The 19,746-nt window shown below is 46.6% G+C and overlaps 1 protein-coding gene across 3 annotated transcripts in view; it reads left to right on the top strand.

Annotated features, from left to right (window-relative positions):
• plxna4 (plexin A4) overlaps positions 1–19,746 on the top strand; it is a 552,119-nt gene that overhangs the window by 467,700 nt on the left and 64,673 nt on the right. For all 3 annotated transcript variants that reach the window (XM_068005167.1, XM_068005168.1, XM_068005169.1), the window contains exons 18-21: positions 1,777–2,016; positions 2,348–2,494; positions 4,312–4,546; positions 6,385–6,527. In XM_068005167.1, coding sequence (XP_067861268.1) covers positions 1,777–2,016; positions 2,348–2,494; positions 4,312–4,546; positions 6,385–6,527 — 765 coding nt within the window. The remainder of the gene's footprint in view (positions 1–1,776; positions 2,017–2,347; positions 2,495–4,311; positions 4,547–6,384; positions 6,528–19,746) is intronic.

Raw genomic sequence — 19,746 nt, 5'->3', positions numbered from 1 at the left:
CCTCTTTTAAGACATTTCTTAAAAGCTACCTCTGTGACCAACCTGTCCTAATATCTCTTTATGTGGCTCGGTGTCAAATTTTGTTCGATAATCACTCCTGTGAAGCACCTTAGCAGGTTTTACTAGTTGAAAGGCACTATATAAATGCACGTTATTTTCTGTTCTATGGTCATTTATTAATGGTTGATAACTTTTCCATTCAGTGCCTTGTGGGGTGTATGATGCAAAGCATCAGAGGATGTATAACGACACACTTGCATAAAGTCACGTCCCGAACCAATTCCAGTCAAGCTTCACACTGTAGAAAGAAAGACTTGCATTTATCTAGTGCCTATCATGACCCAAAGCGCTTCACGGCCAATGAAGTACTTTTGAAGTGTAATGTCGGAAATGCGGCAGCCAATTTGCGTTCAGCAAAGTCCCACAAACAGCAATGTGATGGCGACCAGATAATCTTTTTTTTTAACGTGATGTTGGTTGAGGGATAAATATTGGCCAGGACTCCGGGGAGAACTCCCCTGCTCTTCTTCGAAATAGTGGCGTAGGATTTTTTACGTCCACCTGAGAGGGCAAGCAGGGCCGTGATTTAACATCTCATCTGAAAGACAGCACCTCCGACATTGAAGCAAACAGGAAGGACAAGAGAATCTCTCCACTTGCACTGTGCCTTCTAAAATGCAGTACATGACATCACTGCCTTAATGAGTCTCACAGGAGAATAACAAACGTATTTATAAATAACAAATCAAATATAATGAACTCTTTGGGGTCTATTGCCACAGAGTCCAATATTTTTGGATTTATGGCAGAGCCTCCCCAGGACTTTTAGAATATGTTACTGCAGTGAACGTCCCCTGGTCCACTCCATCTTGTACGTGGATTAATCATTGTTTTACATTGTAATCTGTCAGCAGTGATATGAATTTTAATTCTGAAAGGCGAAATGGCTTCGAAGCTGTTGTCCTTATTCACACAGTGGGAGACGTGGCAAAGATTCAGGTCCACAGTAAATCAACCAGCCCCATGTTGTCACAACGGCACATGGAGATTCCCACCAAATCAAGGACTCTTGTTGACCACCCATATTTAGCTTTGCAACCTATGGGAGGAGCTTTCTGTGTCATTTCTAAAATGGACATCTCAATAATGATCAGAATTATTAAGATGTACAATAAAGTTGTGATACATATTTTAGCAGAAGGTCAGGCAGCAGCTGAGGTGCATGGTGTCCAGCCTCTGGTACTCCCACTCCTGAATGTACGATAGGAGGTGGGGATCTCAAGTTACTTTCACTAAAAGGTGTGAATCTCGTGTCACTTTCACTAGAAGGTGTGAATCTTGTGTCACCTTCAGTCGGAGTACTGGATCACGTCACTTTCAGTTTGTTGTTGTGGTCCCTTTAAGCTGCTGCAGGCCTTTATATCCTGCAGGACCGCAATACTCCCCACTCCCCAGATGGGTGACCTCCCAATAATAAACACTCCCAATGCTTGGAGCCCTCCAAAATGATGGAAATCAGACTGACCTAGAAATTGTAATAGGATCACTACTCAGGACACTGGGGGGTAGAAATCCCACCACACTGCACTTCCAGTGGAAATCACACCCCTGTGGAAAATCCAGTCTATTGTATGTCATTTTACCAAAACAGTGTTGCACACCGCAGTAGGGTCGCTGAGAGTTACTGCCATCCAGGAAATTACGATCGACAGTGCAGTGTTGAGAGGGCGAAAGTTAAGAGGCAAGAAATAAGATGTCCTTATTGTTTTTTGCCAGGCATGCAAGGTACAGAATACGACCACTATGATCTGCCAGGCCCCCTCCCTGGCCATCAGTCAGAACCAACAGACGGATAACGTGGAGCGTCCCGATGAGTTTGGATTTATCCTGGACAACGTGCAGACATTACTGGTCTACAACAACACGAACTTCATCTATTACCCGAACCCTGTGTTTGAACCTCTGAGTACCTCGGGAGTTTTGGAACTGAAACCTGGGTCGCCCATTATACTGAAGGTAAGAGGGGCCCGAGTTAAAGGCTCAAGGCCTTAGTTCAGAACCCCAGCAGTGTTGAATAAAGAGGGACAGAAGATGAACATTATTTTCTGGGTTAAGTGACACCCAGCCTGGGTTTTGAAACCTTATAGATTGTAGGAGGAAGGAAAGACTGTGGGAGGTACCAAGGAAAGAATGAATTGGAGTTGACATGTTGAGTCTTAATTTCAGTGCAAGGAGGACGCAGAATGCTACACGATGGTGCACCCCCAGATTTTGAACTTCAGCCTCAGTTGTTTTATTCTTGTCCAACTCATTTCTTTCTTGTTTTATTTTCTGTTTCAAATCACAGGGCCGGAATCTCATCCCTCCTGCTGCCGCCGGTAACATGAAGCTGAATTACACTGTGCTGATCGGAGAGAAACCGTGCACCGTTACAGTGTCGGACACTCAGCTCCTGTGCGAGTCTCCAAATCTTACCGGACGGCACAGAGTACTGGTGAGTAGGGTTCATGCAGGCAAAGACTGAATTTTTTGGTTTGGCGGTATTCATGCGCCATACCTGGTGATCGGGTGGTGTCAGCATCTCTGGTCCGGTCTGGCCTATTCCAACTATCAGCACCGTTTCACTTTCAGTGTTCGCTAAAACCTCCAAAACCCGGGGTCATAAATATAAGATAGTCATCAATAAATCCAATCGGGAATTCAGGAGATACTTCTTTACCAGAGAGCGGTTAGAATGTGGAACTTGCTACCACATGGAGCAGTTGAGGCGATTAACGTAGAAGCATTTAAGGGGAAGCTGGATAAGTACATGAGGGAGAAAGGAATAGAAGGTTATGCTGATCGGGTTAGTTGAAGAGGGGTGGGAGGAGGCTCGTGTGGAGCATGAACACCAGCACAGACCAGTTGGGCTGAATGGCCTGTTTCTGTGCTGTAAATTCGATGTAATTCTGTGATTTTTTTCAATGTTGAAGGGTTTGGGGGAAGTAGTACACAATAAACTGAACTGTTGGCTGGAAGAGCTTCACTCCATCATTGTATAAAATGTAATAAAACCCTGCCGTGGCTAATAATGTTTCTTGAATTACGCCATTGTATAAATAATTAGCATTGAATGTATTTATCATATTATATCACTGTAAATGCTGCCTTTAATGTCCTGTAATTGATGGCATTTAACCCCAGGGCCCCAGTCAGTAAAAATAAATCTAACCACTTTGTCTCTGGCTGTTTATCTGACCATCAATCATTGCAATCATCATCCACCTATCTCTATACATTGTCAGAGTGGTGAACTGTTTGGATCTTTCTATCTATCTGGATCCAGCTGTCTAGGTCTATCTGTCTGGCTGTTTTCATATGTGTATATTTTAATTTACACAGAATTTACAGCACAAAAAATAGGCCATTCGGCCCACCTGGTCTGTGCCGGTGTTCATGCTCCGCAAGAGCCTCCTCCCACCCCCCTTCATCTAACCCTATCAGCATATCCTTCCATTCCTTTCTCCTTCATGTACTTATCCAGCTTCCCCTTCAATGCATCTATACCATTCATAGAATTACGTCGAAATTACAGCACAGAAATAGGCCACTCGGCCCAACTGGTCTGTGCCGGTGTTTATGCTCCACACGAGCCTCCTCCCACCCATTTCAATTTTGGTTTGGTGAAAGGACATCAACTCAATGTATTTAGCATTCATGGAAACGAAATAATGAATCTAAAAAAAAGCACTTAATTTACTCTGAATGCTCAGAGGTGCCTCCTCACACTACTACATCACTGTAGCTCCATTCAAGCCTCATTAGGGTGAACAGGATTAGATGAAGTAGGGTGGGAGGATTCTTGTGTGGAGCATAATTGGCGGCATGGACCAGTTGGGCCGAATGGCCTGTTTTTGTGCTGTACATTCTATGTAATCTCGTCCCATCAGCATATCCCTCTACTCCTTTCTCCCTCAATAGGATTTACAGCACAGAAACTGGCCATTTGGCCCAACTTGCCTGTGCTGGTGTTTATGCTCCACACGAGCCTCCTGCATCTCACCTCCAACGATTCGCCTCAACCTTATCTAGATTTCTGTTGTCGGTCTGTCCATCAAGTTTCTTTTTGTCTAATCTACTTGTCTGTCTATCTTTCTCTCCGTCTGCCTTTCGACCTCCATCTATTTACCTATCTCGTTATTACAGAATCCAACGACAATCATACACTTGCACACAGCTTTCGTTTCACCGCCCTCCCGCCCATCCATTGAGACAAGCCTATCCTCAGCCCACCTTTATGAGTGATAATGATCTGACTTTTTCTTTTTTCAGGCGCGGGTTGGAGGCCTGGAGTATTCCCCCGGCACCGTGCACATTTTCCCGGACAGCCCACTGAGTTTCCCTGCCATCATCAGCATCGGAGCGGCTGGGGGTCTCCTCATCATCTTCATTATTGTGGTACTGATCGCCTACAAGAGGAAGTCTCGGGAGAGTGACTTAACGCTGAAGAGATTGCAGATGCAGATGGATAACCTGGAGTCACGGGTAGCCCTGGAATGTAAAGAAGGTAAATTGAGCTGCTTCCTTAACCTTCAGTCAAAGCTTTTTGCAGTGTCCTTTCAGCACACAAGAACGCAATCAGCATGGCTGTTCGCTACTCTCCGTAGATGGTCCATCACACAGCTGGTTGTAAACTAATTAAAAACAAGACCCTTTCATGTTTTATTAGAGCCTCAGAATTCTTAGGATGAGGAACAAAGCCATTAAGCCCAAGAAAGCTCTTCCTATTTGACTCTCGAGCCTCTGAGTCAGAGGGTTGTGGGTTCAACTCCCACTCCCCAGAGACTTGAGCACGTTAATCGAGACTGGCACTCCCTGGTGCAGTACCCGAGTGAGTGCTGCACTGTCGGAGGTGCCGTCTTTTGGATGAGACGTTAAACCGAGGCCCCGTCTGCTCTCTCGTGTGGATGTAAAAGATCCCATGGCCACTATTTCGAAGACGAGCAAGGTGGGGGGGGGCTCTACCAGGTGTCGCAAGCAGGCCATTGCATCAAGAATTTCAGGTGTGTATAAGTGAGACTGTCTGTGGGGTTATGGGGATTAAAATAAACACAGATGGAGATGACAGAATCCTGTGAGGAGTATGATGGTTTGTGACAGGTTGTGACCTTGGAAACGCCATGCCCAAGATGGCAACTTAACCAAGAATGTATGATGCAGGTAGATAATAGGAATATTGATTGATTTTACCTTTGCGAAGGCAAGGAGAAACTCAGCAGAAACATTCCACATGAGATATAACGGGTGGGTAAAGCCCAAAATGGAGTGGATTGTACACGGACTGTGGGGAGGAATGAGCTTGATGGGCCAAACAGCTGTGTTTCATTTCATGCTTTCTTGTGTCCTTGGGAATCAAGGGGATGACGAAAGAAGCGCAGTATTAGTCTTGGTGCATTTTGACAAAACCTACTTATTGCAATGGAAGAAGAATCAGCTAAATCTGTCAATGAAGATGATAGAATCATAGAATGATCCAGCACGGAAGGAAGCCATTCGGCCCATCGTGCCTGTGCCGGCTCTTTGAAAGAGCTACCCAATTAGCCCCACTCACCTGCTCTTTCCCCATAGCCCTGCAAATTATTCCCCTTCAAATATTTATCCATTTCCCTTTTGAAAGTTACCATTGAATCTGCTTCCACCAACCTATGCGTTCCAGATCTTAACAACTCGTTGCGTAATTTTTTTTTTTACTCATCTCCCCTCTGGTTCATTTGTCAATTACCTGAAATCTGTGTCCCCTGATTGCCAACTCTCCTGCCAGTGGAAACAGTTTGTCAATATTTAGTCTCTCAAAACCCCTCGTAATTTAGAGAACAATTCCAGTTTCTCCACATAACTGATCTCCCTCATCCCTGGTACCATTCTGGTAAATCTCCTCTGTACCCTCTCCAAGGCCTTGACGTCCTTCCTAAAGTGTGGGCCTTACCATGTTTTATAAAGGTTTAGCATGATTTCTTTGCTTTCTGACTCAATGCCTCAATTTATAAAGCCATGGATCCTGTATGCTTTTTTGACAGCCTTCTCAACTTGTCCTGCCACCTTCAACGATTAAACCCCCAGGTCTCTCTGTTCTTGCACCCCCTCTAAAATTATACCAAATCGGGTAGAACAAGACACTGCGCTTCTTAATATTCATCACCTTTGGCACAGGTGTCAGTTTGTAAGATCCTGAGGGGTGAGACTAAAAAAACCCCAATAATTTCTATTTCCTTTGAGTGGACAAACAATCGTTATCCGATCAGCACGTATAATTGTTGTGTTCATTTTGCTAATGGCTGCGTAATTAATAGGGTCACCCTGTGACTTGCCGAGCCCTTTTGATTCTGCGATACTGTTCCTTGGCAGCCTTTGCAGAGCTTCAGACGGACATCAACGAGCTGACCAGCGATTTGGATGGTACGGGGATCCCCTTCCTCGATTACCGGACTTACACCATGCGAGTTCTCTTCCCGGGAATTGAAGACCACCCTGTTCTCCGAGAGCTGGAGGTAAGCGGACGCTGGAAGCAGGAACAAGCAGGCGGTTCGGGTCCGGCCTCCTTGAAAGGCCTGCAACACGGGTTCTGTCCCTCTTACCATTTATACATCTAACAGTGGCCTCCTTCTGTGCTGCGATTCCCACGATTCTAAAAGAGGAGGGTGAAGAGGGAGAATGGGAGTTGGGGAGATGCAGCGATGTAGGAGAGAGATGGGTGCAAAGAGAAATGGGAGAGAGAGAAAAGTAACTGGCAAAAGAACCAGAGGTGAGATGAGGAGTTTTTTTTTAATGCAGTGAGCAGTTATGATCTGGAATGCACTGCCTGAAAGGGTGGTGGAAGATGATTCAATAGTAACTTTCAAAAGGGAATTAGATAAATATTTGAAGGGAAAATATTTGCACGGCTATGGGGAAAGAGCAGGGTTGTGGGACGAATTGGATAGCTCTTTCCAATAGTCGGCAGAGGCAAAATGGGCCAAATGGCCTCCTGTGCTGTAAGATTCTTTGAAAAGTGAGAGAGAGCTGCAATAGAGGGATGAAGGAAACAGACAGGAGGTGGAAGAAAGAGAAAGGAAGAATAAATTCTGCAGAGGAAATTAGATATTTGGGAGAGAGTTTTTGGTCGAGTTGAGCGAGTCATATAACTGCCATAATAGCAAAACCACAGTTCAAATGGTTGATAAGCATCATCCTAACACAGAATTTAGATTACAGCCTTGAGCTGAATCCTGGTATGGATCAACTTCGTCACACTCAGTAAGGGTATCAAGGGTTACGGAACCAAGGCAGGTCGATGGAGTTAAGATACAGATCAGCCATGACCTAATGGAATGGCGGTGGAACATGCTCGAGGGGCTGAATGGCCTCGTCCTTTTGCTATGCTCCTACGTTCCTTCCTACGTCACGTTTAAAACAGACTGACACCCCTGGAAGGGCTGCGACAGGAGCACATCGGATGTTTGCACAGTAACATCGCCGACAGTAATTTCTAGCCTGTAGTTTTGGGGCCAGATGAGGTCATTCTTCTGACTGGGGTTCGTCCCGTGGAGATTGGACGGGTGACTGTGCTCCCTTGGGGAAGAGGCTCCACACTGGGAGCACAGTATCGCGGATTCACCCCTTCAAACTCGATCTCAACAGAGCTGCAGCCAGAGAGTTTACAACGAGGATTCTTTGTATCTTAGAATCATAGAATGATACAGCACAGAAGGAGGCCATTTGGCCCATCATGCCCGTGCCGGCTCTTTGAAAGAGCTACCCAATTAGTCCCACTCCTCTGCTTTTTCCCCATAGCCCTGCAAATTTTCCCCCTTCAAGTATTAATCCAATTTCCTTTTGAAAGTTATTATTCAGTCTGCTTTCACCAGCCTTCCAGATCATAACAACTCACTGTGCAAAAAATGTTTTCCTCATGTTGCCTCTGGTTCTTTCGCCAGTCACCTTAAATCTGTGTCCTCTGATTACCGACCCTTCTGCCACTGGAAACAGTTTCTCCTTATTTACTCTATCAAAACCCCTCATAATTTTGAACACCTCTATCAAATCTCCCTTTAACCTTCTCTGCCCTAAGGAGAACAACCTCAGTTTCTCCAGTCTTTCCGCGTCTTTCATCCCTGGTACCATTCTAGTAAATCTCCTCTGCACCCTCTCGAAGGCCTTGACATCCTTCCTGAAGATTGGTGCCCAGAATTCACCACAATACTCCAGCTGAGGCCGAACCAGTAATCTGTGATTGTTTTTAATGACCGTGCACTGTGATTAGTTTGTTGATGAGGAGTTAAAGCTGTGTTTAGTTATAATTTGGGTGTACAATGAGCTAATGGTGGGGTGGGGGGGGGGAGGGGAGGAGGAGGAGGATGGGGGAGATGAGGAGAATTTTTTTTTACTTGGTAAGTTGTTATGATCTGGAATGCACTGAAAAGGTGGTGGAGGCCGATTAATTAGTAACTTTCAAAAAAGGAATTGGATAAACACTTAAAAAGGAAACATTTGCAGGGCTCGGGGGAAAGAGCAGGGTAGTGGGACTAATTGATAGCTCTTTCAGAGAGCTGGCACAGGCATGATGGGCCGAATGGCCTTGTGTGTGTATGATTCTAATAGAAGGTACAGAAGGGACGATTTCATGCTCGCATGTAGCACACGTCAGGGAATATTCATTCCCTCCCTCTCCCCCAACCCCAGCAGCACAGGAACCAAAGTGTCCCTGAGAATATTTGATCATCTCAGTTAGTTTATCGCTGTACAACGTGAGTAATGCAAGGTGGGGAATGGGGGCAGGTGGGAGAAGGCGAGAGTGCGAGCTTGATATCACGCGTGTGGTGTGTCATTTTTTTTTAACCTCGGGTTGTTGTTGCTGACAATGGGTAGAAAGTTGGGGGAAATGATCCAGTCCTCAGTCCTTACCTTGACGTAAAAGCATTCAGACACTTACAGGGAAGAAAGATCATCTCCTTGTACCTGAATGTCACACGATACCATGGAGATGCAACCTTCACTGAACTTGTGCGAAATGAAAGTGTAAAAATAAACAGATGTCTCCAGGCAATTCCAACACCTTATTCATAATAAATGTGACACCTAACTGTTCAATCAAACAGCAGGTGACTTCAGACTGCCAAACTTCCGACTTTTATCACTTGTTGATTTCCCCTCAGGAACCCCGCCACAGGCCGATTTAAAAGAAAAAAGCAGTAGTTCGGTGGGCAAGGGTTGCCCTTCAAGGAACATAGGAGCAGGAGGAGGCCATTCAGCCCCTCGAGCCTGTTTTGCCGTCCAATTAGATCATAATTGATCTGTATCTCAACTCCATCTACCCGCCTTGCTCCCAAAACCTTAATCCCTTGCCTCACAAAAATCTATCAATCACGGTTTTGAAATTTTCAATTGACCCCCAGCCTCAACAGCTTTTTGTGGGGAGAGAGTTCCAGATTTCCACTCCCCTTTGTGTGAAGAAGTGCTTCCTGACATCACTTCTCAAGGACCTAGCTCTAATTTCAAGGTTATGCCCCTTTGTTCTAGACTCCCCCACAACAGAAAATTGTTTCTCCATCTCCACCCTATCAAATCCTTTAATCATCACAAACACTTCCATTAGATCACCCCTTAATCTTCTGCACTCAAGGCCATACAAATCTAGTCCATGCAACCAGTCCTCATAATTTAAATCTTTTAGCCCCGGTATCATTCTGGTGAATCTGCGCTGCATCCCCTCCAAGGCCAATATATCCTTTCTGAGGTTTGGTGCCCAGAACTGAACGCAGTACTCCAGATGTGATCGAACCAGAACTTTATACATCTGTAGCATAACTTCCACCTTTGTATTCCAGTCCACCTTGAGATAAAGGCCAACATTCCATTCGCCTTTATAATTATTTTTTGTACCTGTCCACTTGCTTTTAGTGATTTCTGTACTTGGACCCCTAAATCTCTCTGCTCCTCCACAGTTCCTCGCTTCTCACCATTTAGAAAGTGCTCTGATCTCTCTTTCTTTAGTCCAAAGTGGATGACCTTACGCTCCCCCACATCGAACTCCATCTGCCACAGTTTTGCCCACTCACTTAATCTATCAATGTCCCTTTGCAACTTTTTGCTCCCATCCACACTATTTACAGTGCCACCTAACTTTGGTATCATCATCAAACTTGGCCACATGGCTCGCTATTCCTTCGCATAAGTCATTAGACCATAGAACTTCCCCTGAGGGCTCAGTTGGTGAAACTCGCTGCCAGCTAAACCATGCAGGTCCTCGCTTCGATCCCTGGTGTGCGTTGAGCTCGCTGATCTCAGATGCAACAGCAATTGGAGCTCTGCAGTCGGTCTGAATCGGTCTGAACTCACCGCTGTATCAAGGGGAAGAGGGGCAGTAAAAAGGCTCTTTCGACGCTGTGGTTGTCCGAGGTTCTCTGAGTGATGGAGCTGTAAACGAGGCAGGTTGTACCACAGTCACAGTGTGTCAGGGAAGATTATAATGAATGTGGTTTTGCTCTGTGGGCAAGTTAATTATTGTTTAGGGTTGGCTGTACTGTACGACTGACATCCTGGGCGTTCTTGTGGCCTAGAAGTTCTCCTTCTGTTTGTCCGTGTAAATTGCCATTCTCTGGCTCTGATTGACGATTTATAATGTAATTAACTCGTATTAATTACACATTAACATCTGTTAACATGTGCACACCGGACCCTGGAATTTGTGAGAGGCCGCTTTAAATCTACTTTGTGCAAGTCAAGAGATGCCAACAACACCTTGCATTTATTTATATGGTGCCTTTCACCAAGCGTAACACCCGAAGGCGCTTCACAGGAGCGTAATCAGACACAAATTGACACCCAGGAGATATTAGTCCAGGTAACCAAAAGCTTGGTCAAAGAGGTAGGTTTTTAAGGATTGTCTTAAAGGAGGAGAGGGAGAGAGGCCCACCCCTTACGTGAGTCAAATGATGTTAGAGTGTGGCTTCTGGGAGTGAACCCAGGAGGCGAGGGACCCCTCCCAACATCAGGAGTTCACACTTGTCTGCCGAGGTCAGGATCTGGGTATAGGACTTACCTACAATAAAGAAAGGAAGATTTGCATTCAGATATCGCCTTTCACAACCTCAAGTCGTCCAAAAGTGCTTTACAGTCAGTTAGTACTTTTGAATTGTAGTCACTGTTGTAATGTAGGAAACCCGGCAGCCAATTTGCACACAGCAAGATCCCACAATCAGCAATGTGATAATGACTCGATCTTCTGTTTTAGTGATGTTGGTTGAGGGATTAAATATTGGCCAGGACACTGGGGAGAACTCCCCTGCTCATCTTTGAACAGTGCCATGGGATCTTTTACGTCCACTTGAGAGGGCAAACGAAACCTTGCTTTAACAGCTCATCCACAAGACGACTCCTCCGACATTGCAGTACTCCCTCAGTACTGCACCAGGAGCGTCAGCCTGGATTGTGTGTTCGAGTATCTGGAATAGGGACTTGAACCCACAACTTTCTGACTCAGGTGCGAGAGATACCAACTGAGCTAACGCTGGTGGGGAGGGGGATAAGGGGGAGCGTTGGAAAAGAAAATTGGAGGAGGGGGGGGAGTCTTGTGGCACTGCTGTCAGACAGTTGCAGGCTGGGTCAGCAGAGGCCTGGGGGTAGGGTAGCCACTGGCCCTCTCGGCTTTTGAACCAAGAAGGGAAAACTTGAGAGAAAATGAACTGCAGTGTGAAACACAATCACCCATCTTTCACTGGGTTCGGTCAAGAGGCTGTAAGCTGTGTACTGGGAAACAGAACCAATTTCCTCCTTTTGTCATCTGTTTATTTGGATTCTTCTAAGCAGCTGAGTTCATTGCCCAGCAATTGGCAGAACCACTTAACTTGACCATTATTCATAGCTTTGCAGATTGCCTGCACATCGCCCTTATTCTCCCTCCAGTCCTCCTCCCCTTTCTATCCCCAGCGTTATTTAAATGAAAGTCGTCTGATAAATTCCAGAGACTTGCGCGACCGGTCCCTTGCACTGACTTCATTTCGGGAGCACTGGTACGGAAAGTGCCCCAGAGAAACCCTTCTCTTAACCCTGTACTGTGTGGCAGGAGTGTCCCTGTGTCTGATTGCTGAATCCTGTCGGGATTTCAGTCGGGACACAAATCTTTCGGAGTTTCTACTGGCAGAAGTTTTGCTTGTTCTTTTCTTTCGGGGGACAGAAAAACATTTACATGTTTAATCAGATAATAATTGCGACTTGGTTTTACTGACCTCTTCTCGCACAGTTCCTTTCACAGTGTTCAAATCATTCGCATTTTAGTGAGCGCCCCTGGGAATATGCTGGTCATTTTGTACCAAGTGCTGCCATCAGAGACAGTGCTGTAATATAAACAAGACCTTGTTACTGCCTCAATGTGGTACTAAAGGTGAACAGCGGTTGTTGCTGGGGCTGGATGTCACTGACTGTCATTTTGTTCCCTTTGCAAGCAGGCAGGCCGACCAAGCTCTCCGTCTGTACGCGCCGAGCTCTCCGTCTGTACGCTCGGAGCTATCACTCTGTACGCTATCACTCTGTATCACTCTGAACTCAATCTCTGGGTTACTAATTTAGTGCCATAACCACTGGGCTACTGTACTCAACTGAAAGCCAAAACCTGAATATAAGGTTCAAGCTTCAGAAGTTTAGAAAGGGGGTGCCCATTCCTTCTAGGCCCTGGCTTCGACTGCATCCTAAATTACTATTTGCTTGTCAGTGCACTTCAAAAAGCATTGGAGCAATGGGATCAAAATTGAATGAAACACTTTGAGACAGTTAGACAGTAATGAGGCACAATATAAATGCAAGGGTGGGACTGTTCTCTCCAGCAGGGGAATCTAGAACAAGGGGTCACAATCATAAACGACCGTGCTGCGATTTCTGTTGCCGTCATTCATAAAATCGGCCACAGTCCACCTTCTCTTCACTTTTTTTTTGCTCTTGTTCAATATTTTGTCTTCCACCCAGCGAAAGCACCTATTTATGGTAAAGGTAAAAGCCATGTTTCCAGTTTTAACACAAAAAAAGTCTTCACATCGAGCAGAACAATGGCAAGCATGGCCCCTTTAAGATATAAAGGGGAACTCAACCTCTGTTAAAATCGTAGCCTGCTGCACTGTTGTCTCAGTGTGTGGTTGCTTCATGTTGTACTGAGCCATATGAGGAAGGTCTCTGGTTCAATTGCTGGTCTGTGCGAAGTGAGATGATCTCACCCAGGGCAGTGGTGGTGGGGCAATTGGCCATCGTGCTCCCTAAGATAGGAAGGGAGACAATGGTCTCGGGTTCCCACTCCTGATCACGATCCAACGCCTCCTGCGGGGAAGTGCTTGTGTGTGGATGTTGGGCTGTGCTCTGATCACTCCTCCTGTGCTTAAAGAGAGAAAAGAGAAGGTTGACAGATGACTGAAGAGAGGTCTTCAAAATTATGAAGAGGTTCGATAGGTTAGACGTGGAGAAGATGTTTCCACTTGTGGGGGAGACCAAAATGAGGGGCTGTAAATATAAGATGGACACTAATAAATCCAATAGGGAATTCAGGAGTAACTTCTTCACCCAGAGAGTGGTGAGAATGTGGAACTCGCGACCACGTGGAGGTGAATAGCATTGTAAAGGGAAGCTAGATAAGTACATGAGGGAGAAAGGAACAGAAGGTTATGCTGATAGTGTGAGATGAAGAGGCTCGTGTGGAGCATCAACACCAGCACAGACCGGTTGGGCTGAATGGCCTGTTTCTGTGCTGTACGTTCTATGCAATATCAGCCAACACTCATAACCTAGGCTGGATGTCACTGACTGTCATTTTGTTCCCGTTGCAAGCAGGCAGGCCGACCAAGCTCTCCGTCTGTACGCGCCGAGCTCTCCGTCTGTACGCTCGGGGCTATCACTCTGTACGCTATCACTCTGAACTCAATCTCTGGGTTACTAATTTAGTGCCATAACCACTGGGCTACTGTACTCAACTGAAAGCCAAAACCTGAATATAAGGTTCAAGCTTCAGAAGTTTAGAAAGGGGGTGCCCATTCCTTCGAGGCCCTGGCTTCGACTGTATCCTAAATTACTATTTGCTTGTCAGTGCACTTCAAAAGCATTGGAGCACCACTCATGCTGGAACGGAATTCCACAGGCTCTGTGATGCCTCACACCCTCGGAGCCAGAGAGTCACTGATCTCAGTGAAACCCTGCCCCCAACATCAGCCAGCAGCTGTAGCAGAGGAAAAGAGAACACTGGCAAGAATTGTGGAGGGAGAATCAGAGTTGGAACTGTTTAACTGTGTAAGTGTCAGCTGTGGCTCAGTGGGTGGCACTCTCGCCTCTGAGTCAGAAGGTTGTGGGTTCAAATCCCACTCCACAGACTTGAGCACAAAATCTCGGCTGACGCTCCAGTGCAGTACTGAGGGAGTGCTGCGTTGTTGGAGGTGCCGTCTTTCAGATGAGAAGACGTTAAACCCAGGATCCGTCTGCCCCCTCCAATCGACGTAAAAGATCGCACAGCATTATTTTGAAGAAGACCAGGGGAGTTCTCCCCGGTGCCCTGACCAATATTTATCCCTCAACCAACATAACTAAAAAACAATTATCTGATCATTATCACATTGCTGTTTGTGGGACCTTGTTGTGCGCAAATTGGCTGCCGCATTTCCTTCATTACAACAGTGACCACGCTTAAAAAAAATAAGTACCTCTTTCGCTGTGGGACTTTGGGACGTCTTGAGGTCCTGAAAGGCACAACAGAAATGCAAGACTTCCTTTATTTTGCAAGGCGATCTTTGGTCTGAAAGCACTCCTTGTGCAGTTTGGGCTGGTTATTTCCACTCCTTATGGTGGAGGAGGGGGCAATTAACGATAGGACCCCTTTTCTCATCCATAATTACCTCACCACACAGAGAGATTCCAATCAAATCATACCTTCAACCTTCCAACAGAACAAATTCTGCAATCATAAAATAATGGTGGAAACGCACAATCAGAGCAGTCAGGAAATGAAGACTGGTTTATGCGACATAAGGACACAAGAAATAGGAGCAGGAGTCGGCCATCCGGTCCCTCGAGCCTGCTCCGCCATTCAACAAGATCATGGCTGATCATCGACCTCAATGCCATATTCCTGCACTATCCCCATATCCCTTGACGCCTTCAATATCTAGAAATCTATTGATCTTTGTTTTGAATGTGCTCAGTGACTGAGCCTCCACAGCCCTCTGAGGTGGAGAATTCCAAAGATTCACCACCCTCTGAGTGAAGAAATTTCTCCTCATCTCAGTCCTAAATGGCCTACCCCTTTATTCTGAGACTGTGACCCCTGATTCCAGACTCCCCAGCCAGGGGAAACATCCTCCCTGCATCTATCCTGTTGAGCCCTGTAAGAATTTTGTATGTTTCAATGAGATCACCTCTCATTCTTCTAAACTCTAGAGAATACAGGCCTGGTCGACTCAATCTCCCCTCATACGACAATCCCGCTATCCCAGGAATCAGTCTGGTGAACCTTCGTTGCACTCCCTCTATGGCAAGTACACTTTTTCTGAGGTAAGGAGACCAAAATTGTACACAACACTTCAGGTGCAGTCTCACCAAGGCCCTATATAATTGCAGTAAGATATCTTTACTCCTATACTCAAATCCTCTTGTAATAAATGCCAACATACCATGTGTCTTCCTAATTGCTTGCTGCATCTGCATGTTAGTTTTCAGTGACTCGTGTACAAGGACACCCAGGTCCCTTTGAAGATCAACATTTCCCAATCTCTCACCATTTAAAAAAATACTCTGCATTTCTGTTTTTCCTGCCAAAGTGGATAGCTTCACATTTTTCCACACTATATTCCATCTGCCATGTTCTTGCTCACACACTTAGCCTGTCTATATCCTCTTGAAGCCTCTTTGCATCCTCCTCACAACTCACAACCCCACCTAGTTTCATGTCATCAGCAAACTTGGAAATATTGGGCCCGATGTTACCAGGGCTGCGGGTTCACGGCGGGGGGCGCGCCCGGCGAAATCACTCTGCCACCCGCGCGATTGTAGCCCAATTGGATCCACTTACCTTGTCCTCCAGGTTCCCCGCTGCTGATCTGCGCGTCGGGCGGGCTGCGCATGCGCAGTAAGGTCTGTCAGCTGGAGGAGCTCTATTTAAAGGGGCAGTCCTCCACTGACAGATGCTGCAACAAATAGAAAAAATTACAGCATGGAGCAGCCCAGGGGGAAGGCTGCTCCCAGTTTAATGATGCCTCACTCCAGGTATCAATACACTGGGTGAGGAGGAGGGGGAGGACAGAGATCTTCCCCCCGGCGGGTGGGAGGAAGCGGCCTGCCTCTGCCACCAGGAAGGCCTGGCTTGAAGTGGCAGAGGAGGTCACCTGCACCACCAACATATTGCCCACCTGCATACAATGCAGGAGGCGCTCCAATGACCTCGGTAGGTCAGCCACAGTGAGTACACTTACTCTTTCCCCTACACTCCGTCTGCCACATCACCGCCCCCACCCCACATCTCCTTCTGCACTGCCAACACTACTCTGTCACATCACCCCTCATACCCACTCATCCTCATCTTACCTGCACTTACTCACCTCGCCAGTACTCATCCCGCCACTACCACTCAACCCAATCCTCATACAATCTCATGGCTCTAACTCATACTCACCCTCTCGTGCATCTCTTTCACGGTCAGCCTCACTCAACCTGCCACTACCCGTGCTGCAGCCACAGGGCATGCATCACATATGTGCAGTAGGCAGCGTAAGGCAAACATGTCGTGAGCATGAAGGGGATGCACAAGGGTGTTTGAGGGTTTGTCATGGTTGTTACTTATATTTAATTTCCGAGCAACTCACATCACATATTATATTGGCACCACGACTGCCATGTCTTCGCGAATCTTGTCTGGTTTGTGCAATAATGCCCTTTCCTGCGGATCACTATGAAGACCCACAACTGATGACACCCATTTTGTCACTGCAGAGTGGGTGTAGGTGTATTTGCAGGGCTCTTTTGTGCAGACGGCTGAGAGACGTCAGCGATGTCCCCGGTTGCACCCTGGAAGGATGCGGAGGAGACGTTGTTGAGGGCAGTGGTGACTTTGACAGCGACCGGTAAGAAGATGGTGCTCGGGCCAGCCAGAAGCAGCTTGGCATGAAGGAGGCTGCAGATGTCCACGACTACATGTCGAGTGACTCTGAGCCTCCGTGTGCACTGCTGCTCAGAGAGGTCCAGGAAGCTGAGCCTCGGTCTGTGGACCCTGTGGCGAGGGTAGTGCCCTCTGCGACGCATCTCTCTCTGCGGTAGCCCTCCCTCCCGCTGTACAGGTGGATGCGTCACAGAGTTCTGTTGTGGAGCTCCACGTGTCAGAGGTGGACGGCGTGGATGGCTAGGCTGGTGAGGCTGGTGATGCTGTTCGCCCTCCGAGGAGGTCATGACTGCAGCTACGGCGGTCCCCGTCCGGAAAATGTACATCTGAGGGGGTCCGCAAGGTAGGTACATGTCTCTGGACCCCGGGGTAAGTGTGCAAGTTGGTGACTTTGATTGTCAGGAGGAGGGTGCTGGAGGCCAACCTTTGTCCAATGTGACGGAGTGGCCTCCTGCGATGGTGAAGGGTCTCCCCCACCTGTCGAATGCACCTTTGCAGCTGCCACAGGCTGCTGGCTGCAACACCTCCGTTTGAACTGGGAGTGTTTCCCCCAGTGTGGGAAACAGTCTCAGTTCACTGTAAAATCCCACCCCTCCTGATAAAACAGCTCAATCAGGTCTGTCAACGACCTGAACGAGCAGGATAAATAGCGTCAAGTGGCATCCCGCTGGCTTTAATTGCCTGCGGGATTCCCACCAGCGGGGGCTGCGCGCGCACGCCGGCGCGTCAGTGGGGAACCCAGAAGTGGGCGGGTTCGAGGCGGGTTCCGGTCCCGCTCCGGGATTTCCCGATTTTCGGGGGCCCCCCCCGCCAGGAACGCACCCGATAGCGGGTGCTAGAATCATGCCCATTGCATTTGGTCCCCTCATCCAAATCATTGATATTGATTGTGAATAGCTGGGGCCCAAGCACCGATCCCTGCGGGACCCAACAAGTCACAGTCTGCCAACCTGAAAAAGTTTATTCCTACTCTCTGTTTTTTGTCTGTTTATTAATTCTCAATCCATGCCAGTATATTATCCCCAATTCCATGTGTTCTAACTTTGTTCACCAACCTCCTGTGTGAGACCTTATCGAAAGCCTTCTGAAAATCCAAATACACCATATCCACTGGTTCCCCCTTATCTATTGGAAATATATCGCCGTTCCTTCATTGTCGCTGGGTCAAAATCCTGGAACTCCCTTCCTAACAGCACTGTGGGAGAACCGTCACCACACGGACTGCAGCGGTTCAAGAAGGCGGCTCACCACCACCTTCTCGAGGGCAATTAGGGATGGGCAATAAATGCCGGCCTTGCCAGCGACGCCCACATCCCATGAACGAATAAAAAAAAATCTATTCTACCAGTTACAGCCTCAAAGAACTCCAGTAGGTTTGTCAAACATGATTTCCCTTTCATAAATCCATGTTGACTCTGCCAAATCCTATTATTATTTTCTCAGTGTCCTGTTATTACATCCTTTATAATAGATTCTCGCATTTTCCCTGCTACTGATGTCAGGCTATCAGATCTGTAGTTCCCTGTTTTCTCTCCCTCCTTTTTTAAATAGTGGGGTTACATTTGCTACCCTCCAATCTGCAGGAACCATTCCAGAATCTATAGAATTTTGGAAGATGACAACCAATGCATCCACTATTTCTATAGCCACCTCTTTCAAAACCCTGGGATGCAGATCATCAGGTCCTTGGGATTTATCGACTTTCATTCCCATTAATTTCTCCAGTACTATTTTTTTTACTAACACTAATTTCTTTCAGTTCCTCATTCTCGCCAGACCCTTGGTTCTCTCGTAATTCTGGGAGGTTTTTTATGTCTTCTTCCATGAAGACAGACTCAAAATATTTGTTTAATTTCTCTGCCATTTCCTTATTCTCCATTATAAATGTTTCCGTCTCTGTCTCTAAGGGACCCACATTAGCCTTCATCAGTCTTTTCCTTTTTACGTACCAATAGAAGCTTTCACAGTCCGTTTTTATGTTTCTTGCCAGTTTACTCTCCTTGTATTTTCCCTTTCTTTATCAACTTCTTGGTCCTCCTTTGCTGAATTCTAAAATGCTCCCAATCCTCATTTTCTGTCACCTAATATACCTCTTCCTTTGATTTGATACGATCTTTAATTTCTCTTGTTAGCCACGGTTGGACCACTTTTCCTGTTGGGTTTTTGTGCCTTAAAGCAATAAATATTTGTTGAAAATTATGTGTTAAATCTTTAAATGCTAGCTATTGCCTGATTACCGTCATACCTTTTAATGTAGTTCCCCAATCAACCAAAGCCAACTTGCGCCTCATACCTTCGTAGTTTCCTTTGTTTAGATTTAAGACCCGAGTTTCGGATTGAACTACGGGATGATGTGCTGTAAGATGAACTAACGATGGGACATTGGGATATAGTCAGTCCTCAGAGATGCACTTGACAATCCGTTATCTGAGCCAGGCAGGTCTGCACTACACCAGGGAGCTGTTAATGGTTGAACATGGGAACAGTGACGGGCAGGAAAAGATCCACTGGTCCATTCAGCTGAACAGGCCGGGACTCTTTTCTCTAGAAAAGAGAAGGCTGAGGGATGACCTGAGGGTTCGTCTTTAAAGTAATGAAAAAGGTTTGATCGG

This window comes from Heptranchias perlo, chromosome 24, assembly GCF_035084215.1.
Source record: "Heptranchias perlo isolate sHepPer1 chromosome 24, sHepPer1.hap1, whole genome shotgun sequence".
Classification (NCBI taxonomy): Eukaryota; Metazoa; Chordata; class Chondrichthyes; order Hexanchiformes; family Hexanchidae; genus Heptranchias; species Heptranchias perlo.
The sequence above is the reverse complement of the archived record's forward strand: the minus strand, read 5'-3'. Positions and strand labels throughout refer to the sequence as shown.